The sequence below is a fragment of the Fragaria vesca genome, linkage group LG4 (genome assembly GCF_000184155.1).
Source record: "Fragaria vesca subsp. vesca linkage group LG4, FraVesHawaii_1.0, whole genome shotgun sequence".
NCBI lineage: Eukaryota > Viridiplantae > Streptophyta > Magnoliopsida > Rosales > Rosaceae > Fragaria > Fragaria vesca.
The window spans coordinates 1,296,796-1,303,545 of NC_020494.1; the positions used below are offsets into that span (position 1 = coordinate 1,296,796).

General features: G+C 38.7%; 1 protein-coding gene across 1 annotated transcript; it reads left to right on the top strand.

Annotated features, from left to right (window-relative positions):
* Window positions 1–1,208: 1,208 nt before the first annotated feature.
* LOC101291712 (40S ribosomal protein S7-1-like) lies at window positions 1,209–3,377 on the top strand. The gene is made up of 6 exons (XM_004296368.1): window positions 1,209–1,285; window positions 1,622–1,710; window positions 1,785–1,858; window positions 1,941–2,064; window positions 2,353–2,535; window positions 2,808–3,377. The coding sequence occupies exons 2-6, from the start codon at window positions 1,636–1,638 to the stop codon at window positions 2,925–2,927; spliced, it is 576 nt and encodes a 191-aa protein (XP_004296416.1). The 5' UTR covers window positions 1,209–1,285; window positions 1,622–1,635; the 3' UTR covers window positions 2,928–3,377.
* The last annotated feature ends 3,373 nt before the right edge of the window (window positions 3,378–6,750 follow it).

Consider the following 6,750-nt stretch of genomic DNA (forward strand, 5'->3'; position numbering starts at 1 on the left):
AACTATGCATGTAACTATTCATGTAACTATGCATGTAACTATTCATGTAACTATGCATGTAACTATCCATGTAACTATGCATGTAACTATTCATGTAACTATCCATGTATTTAACTATCCATGTAACTATGCATGTATCTAAGCATGTAACTATCCATGTAACTAATACAACTCTAAGTCCCAGCATCACAGATGCAGACCTATGAACTGTAGAATCTGAACAAAAAATACACACCAAAAGCAACTTCATAACCCCAAACTAAACAGAACAAAAGCAATGAATAACGAACATTAATCAAACGAAAAAATGAAGCAAAAACAAATGAACAAAATGTCAGTGAACCCTAGATCTTCAAAACCACACCGATATCAAAGTTCGAACTCCCAAACCCCTAAATCCCTAATCCCATTCCTGAATCCTAGATCTTCAAAACCTTCAAATTATGTTAATAGGATTTACTGAACCAAAATGCAAAATAGTCGAGCTTAAAATACTGTGTAATCAGAAGGAATCAAAAGCAGGAGGTAGAGATTAAGGACTACGAAGATGTTACCTGATTTTTTTCGAATTCTGGTGTTGTGGAGGAATTGTTCTCGACGCCGCCCTCAAGCCGAAGATGAGCCTCGTGTCGACAGTTACTGGGGAGTACGACGGATTCGCCGGAGAGAGATGGATGATGGATTCGCCGGAGACACAGAGAATTAGGGTTTTCAGCGAGATTGAGAGAGGAGCGGTTTCGATAGTTTTGAGGGAAAGTGAAATGATTTTTGAAACGAAAATCAGAGGTGGGGGACTCAGATATGGGGGTAACGGCGTGGATGGGGTAACGGCGTCAGTGGCATAATTCGTAGTTATTTTCATTCTTAGGGGCAACGCTTTAAGAGAACAGTGGCATAGATCGTAATTTTTTTTATTTTCATGGGCAACGCTTTAAGAGATTTAAATAGAGGTACTGTTTTATCATCAATGAATATTTATTAACTGTGTTATCATTTATTACATCTAACTGTATATTTTTATCATTGGCCCTAAAATATTTCTCCAACCATAAAAAGGACAAAAAAAAAAACACAGACAACAAGCTGTACAGTACTTTGGTCAAGACCCAAACACAACTCGGTAGTAATTGGGCCCGGGGGTCCGTTAGCCAAATGGAGGCCCACTCTCCCTGTAACCCTTTGAACCATTTTTATTGTTAAGAGTCGCTAGGGTTTCTCTTATCCGCCGAACACAGGGGTTTGAGACTCTAAGCACATCTCTCTCCAGCTCCCGACTCCTCTCCAGGTAAACCCAATCTCAATACTCCTCTACCAGCAAAAATCATAACATTTACTTCAAAATCCATTCAAGCTTTAGATTTGTGATAGAACTTCTTGGATTTCATTTTCTGTTTGTGATTCTGAGTTTCAAGCTCTGCTAAGCAAAAGGGCTTCTGTTTTGCTTATCAGTCTAGTTTTTCTGCTCTGTTTGCCTTTCTTCTTATTATTGCTTTTTGGTTTTTGAAAGAATAGCAATGATTCGATCTTAAAGCTAAATTTTCAGTTTTCTGATTCTCGATATATATGGATTGATATAGTTTTAGCCTGAAAGATTAACTGTGTTTCATTTTGGTTTCTATAGTCTGGTTTGTCAAGATGTTTACTTCAAGCAAGAAGATTTCGAAGGATAAGGGTGCAGAGCCGACTGAGTTTGAAGAGTCGGTTGCGCAGGTGAGCTATAATGCTTTTGTCAGGCATATTATGGCTGTGGTGTTTCGTATTCTCATGAGTTGATCTCTGTGCAGGCGATTTTTGATTTGGAAAACACTAACCAGGAGCTGAAAAGTGAGCTGAAGGATCTCTATATTAATTCAGCAGTGTAAGAATCGTTTTACTATAATTATCCGTAGTGTTAAACGTTGTGTGTCGTATGAGTAGTAATCATGCTTTTTCTCTTGCAGTCAAGTTGATGTTGCTGGAAACAGGAAGGCTGTTGTTGTCCATGTACCCTATAGACTGAGGAAGGCTTATCGCAAGATCCATGTTCGTCTCGTGAGGGAGCTTGAGAAGAAGTTCAGTGGAAAGGTGATTACTGTTCTATTTTGGTTCTGACCTTCATAGAGTAAATTGGGTCTAGATCTTTCATCTGTAAGTAGTGTACCAATGTTACAGTTTGCGCCTTATAATCTTGATAATTTATTTTTCTACTCTTTGCCAGTTTTGCTCTTTAGGCTTTTCTGATCTCATTTGTTTATTTATCATTTGTATATGTATCTGTTGTTAATATATTCATCTTGTTTTCTACACTTGTATTTCTCTGCTTATGATCATGTTTTGTAATGGTTATAACCTTTTCTGTCTGTTATCTAATAGGATGTGATCCTGATTGCCACACGAAGGATAGTAAGGCCTCCAAAGAAAGGTTCTGCTGCTCAACGGCCCCGCACTCGCACACTTACTGCTGTCCATGAGGCTATGTTGGAGGATGTTGTTGCTCCTGCTGAGATTGTTGGAAAGCGCACCAGATACCGCCTTGATGGATCAAAGATAATGAAGGTATACTTTCATAACCTGCTCAAGTGAAAGAGACACTCTATTCTTTGATCTATGTAGGCCAACATTCTGTTAACAACCCTAGGAAAGGAGAAGTAATGTTAGCTGATAAATGGTAAAACAGACACTTAGATACATAAATTGAGAACCTAGTATGTTGAGTTCGGTACTGTGTTTAGTGAGATAGGTCCTGTAATGGATCCTTCTTAATATGTTAAAGAGTTATATGTTACTTTTCTACCATCATGGTAATCTTTGCTTACAATGCTGGGCAGGTGTTTTTGGATCCTAAGGAGCGAAACAACACAGAATACAAGCTGGAGAGCTTCTCTGCAGTTTATCGGAAGCTCTCAGGCAAAGATGTGGTGTTTGAGTATCCAGTTACTGAGGCTTAGAAGTATTATGTAATATGAGACCGTTAATTATCCTTTCCCTTTCGTTTTTATTCTCTGAAAACTGCATTTCATTGGAAACAGTTTGAAATTTTGATATGAAGGACATGGTCTTGGTATGTGCTGGAAAGGTTTTGCTCTTTACTATCATGTTAGTGACTATCATTTAAGCACCCAATGACATCCATGCTTGTTTTATTCAGATGTTAAAGTGTTACTGCTTGGTCATTGAACTGAGACTAAATGATCAACCGCTGTGTAACCTGGACTGCCTGACTGATTTCATTGTAGTCCTGTTGGGATAAGGTGGTAATGTGTTCAAATCTGAATGCGTTGGTTTGGTACGATGATTCCACTTATATCTGCTTGTTCTCAGCTGAATGTCGTATTTGCCTCCATCAGACCAGTATGGGTTAAGGGATGATCAGAATAGTGGATCTCTTGTACACGAAACTGTTCAAGATCAGAATTGTGGATCGTCTGAATATGAAACCGTAAAAGAGGTTAAATATGATCAGTACTACTGGTTGGGGAACCGGTTTGTCATCTTTCCGTCTCTTCCAGATAAGATGGCTGATCAAAGGGAGTGGTTTACTGATGTATGTACTCTGGCATACAAAAGGAAAACAAGTCTAATCTAATAAAAGAAAAAAGGATGTACTCTGGCATACAAAAGGAGAACAAGTCTAATCTAATAAAAGAAAAAAAGTCCGGAGCAAATAGATTAAGAGCATATTTAGCGATGCTAGTTATTTTTAAGTTAAATTTTAGTTAAATTAGTCAAAATGTCATTTCGGTTAGCCACTTTAGAAATATGGCTGCATCAATACTCTCTATTTTAGCTAGCATTACATCAACATTATTCTTTAAATAAAAATTAAATAGTTTAAAGGGCAGATAACATAAAACTACCATTTATAAATACAAATGATAAAAAAATCTTTAATTGTTCCACATGATAAAAATGTAACCTCCAAAACATATTAGATGATAAAATCGTTACTTCTAAAGTTATTAAATGATATAACAGTCCATCTGAGATTTTTTTATTGACGCTTATACCCTTCTGTCTTCCCCGTCTCTCTAAGATCAGTGAGCGTCTCATCTAAAAACCCGACCCCCAAAAGCGCGACAGAGACGCGCCATTTCTCACGACGTCGTACCGGTGGACATAGTTTCCTCTCAACATTGCAGTCATGTTTGTGGCTTTGGGGGTGACGAGCTCCGATGAAAGAGAATCGAAACTCGAATGTTTCTCGGCATCTCCGGAAAATTTTTCGACTCCGGCCACAGCTGCAATCGAGATCGATAACGGTAGCCTCATCTTGACAAGGTAAAGAAGCCTGTTGTAGTTTCGCTTCACCTTCTTATTGAACTTGAGTTTGGTTGAGTTTTGAAGATCTGGGATTATGGATTTGGATTATGAACTGGGGTGATGTATGCATTTGGATGCCAAAAATAATTCTCTTTTTCTTTCAGGTCTTCAACGTGTTGCTTAGCAGCTGCCTTTGGTTTGTTTATTTGCTTCAAATGGTTTAATAACTTAAGCCTCATCTTTGGAGCTGTATTTGACATATATTTGCTACAGATTTGTGAAGAGCATCATGGGAAGCAGATTGATACAAAGATGCTTCAAGATGTCATGAGTATCTTTATAGAAATTGGCAAAAACATATCAACACCATACTATGAAAACTTTGTGCAGGCAATGCTTGATGAAAGTGCCGCTTTCTACTCCTAGTTATCTTCTCAGTGGGTGGTGCATGACTCATTGACTGATTATATTCAGAAGGTTTTTCTTTTGTTCAATCCCTTAGGGTCTAATAATAACTAATGGGATAATGTATATGTGATGGTTTACCCTTTATCCTGCACTTTGCAGGTGAACTGGTGCATGATGCAGGAAAAAGAAAGAGCTGGCTACTATCTAGATTCGACATCCGTGATTAAATTAAGGATTAATTACAAAAAGACCTCCTGAACTATGGGTTGGTTTCATTTTCATACCCAGATTTGAAATTCTTGCAATTTCATACCTTAACTTTTGTTTTGTTATCAATCTCATACAGTTGAATCTAACAGCGTTAAATTTCTCAGTTAAGTGCTGATGTGGTAAAATCTTGTAAGATTTTTTATTTCTTCCGAGGGTATTTTCGACCATCCCGTGGGGTAAAAACTTTTTACCTGGAGGGGCAAGTTTTACCGTTTTGCCCCTCGTACATTCTGTACGTTTTGGATCCGGAGAACGATCCGGGCCGAGCAGATCCCGGTCGGATCTAGTCTAGTCTGCAACAGTGGTCAAAGGGCGGACATGGGGCCGGGCAGGCGACGCTGGGCTAGGGGGCGCCGGTAGAGTGTGTGGGTGGATCGATGGGTCCGTATCGGAGCAAATCCTGGTCGAGAGTGTGATCCGGGTCTGGGCAGTCGCACGTCGTTGGTGTTCCTTGGCCGGGGCTGGCCGGGGTTGCTTGGCCGAGATGAAGGTCACGCAAGGCTGGGCGCACGGGGATGGTTGACGACGAGAGCTAGACAGGAGGTCGCCGGAGAGGGGGGTGGACAGAGGGTTAGCAGCGGCTGTTGAGAGGCTAGGGTGCCCAGAGTAAAAACGGTGGGGTTACGGCAGCAGTAATTTTTTTTTTTTTTTTTTTCAGGTTCCTAGAGTTTTCGGCTATGAACTTACAGTCAGAGCAAAGAGTTTGATAACGTGTTGAAGGAGAACATATAATGAGAATAACAGTCTACTCATTCATTGATAGAAATATTTATTTATAGACATTACATAGAGTCTTCCGAATAATTTAATGTATTTTTTTTAGTTTTTTATACCGAAAATCTAGTATATTTTTTTAGAATAAATGACACTTTAGTACTAATTTAAGCTTCTTTTTGCCCATTTAAATGTTTTTAAAAAAAATGTGTCCACTTCAATATAAGGTGCGTGAAATGTGCCTTATTGGACAATACTTTTCTAATGGGTTCACTTTTAACAGTTTTTTCTGTCAAAAATACCCTCAACCCGTGGACTATATATACCAGACGAGATCCATTTTTCAAAATTTCTGTTTTTGAAGAGAGAGAAAGTTTACGATTGGAGAGAGAGAGAGAGAGAGCGATCTTGCGCTCGCGTTTCAGAGAGGACCGACGGCGTTGTTTCAGACCGCGATTACAAGCCAATTTCCGTCGCGGTTTTCCGGCGGCAGCATAACCTCTCTTCCCGTAGCAGAATTACGTAGTAAATGGAGCTAGATCGGGCTTTGGTTTGCTCTTCGGTTCCTACTCGGTTTGAATCTCTTCAATTCCTCTTTTCTTTATGTTTTTAGTTGAATTATAGGTCGCTTCTTGAATGCGCTTCGTTTGCATGTTGTTTCGAAAATTTTTGGATTTTTTGGACTTGTTACTGGGGGTAATAATGTTTGCGATCTATGTCTTATTGTTGTTTTTAATGTTTTTGCTGTGATTTTTTTTGTACTTCTAGCATATTACTTATGTTTTTCAGTCTGTTTTTGTAGAAATTGACATTTACTTGGGGGTAGTAATATTATGATCTGTTGTTTGTTTTGTTTTTAATTGTGGTTAGTTGTTGTTTTCTATTGCTTATTGTTTGTACTTCTAGCATATTACTTATGTTTTTCAATCTGTTTTTGTAGAAATTGACATTTACTGGGGGTAGTAACTTATGGACCTGTGTGTTTTTGTTTTTTTTGCAGGAGCACTGTTGGTTCTTTGTGTGTTCAATTTGTTTTTTCTGGCAATGGCTTTGTCCTTCTCCTCAATGAGCTCATGAATTATTCAGACCTTATTCAATCCATCCGAAAAACGATTTAAG

Coding starts and splice junctions, on each gene's coding strand:
- LOC101291712 (XM_004296368.1), top strand. CDS start 1,636: ATGTTTACTTCAAGCAAGAAGATTTCGAAGGATAAGGGTGCAGAGCCG. Junction 1,859..1,940: donor CTCTATATTAATTCAGCAGT/GTAAGAATCGTT, acceptor TTTCTCTTGCAG/TCAAGTTGATGTTGCTGGAA. Junction 2,065..2,352: donor AGAAGAAGTTCAGTGGAAAG/GTGATTACTGTT, acceptor GTTATCTAATAG/GATGTGATCCTGATTGCCAC.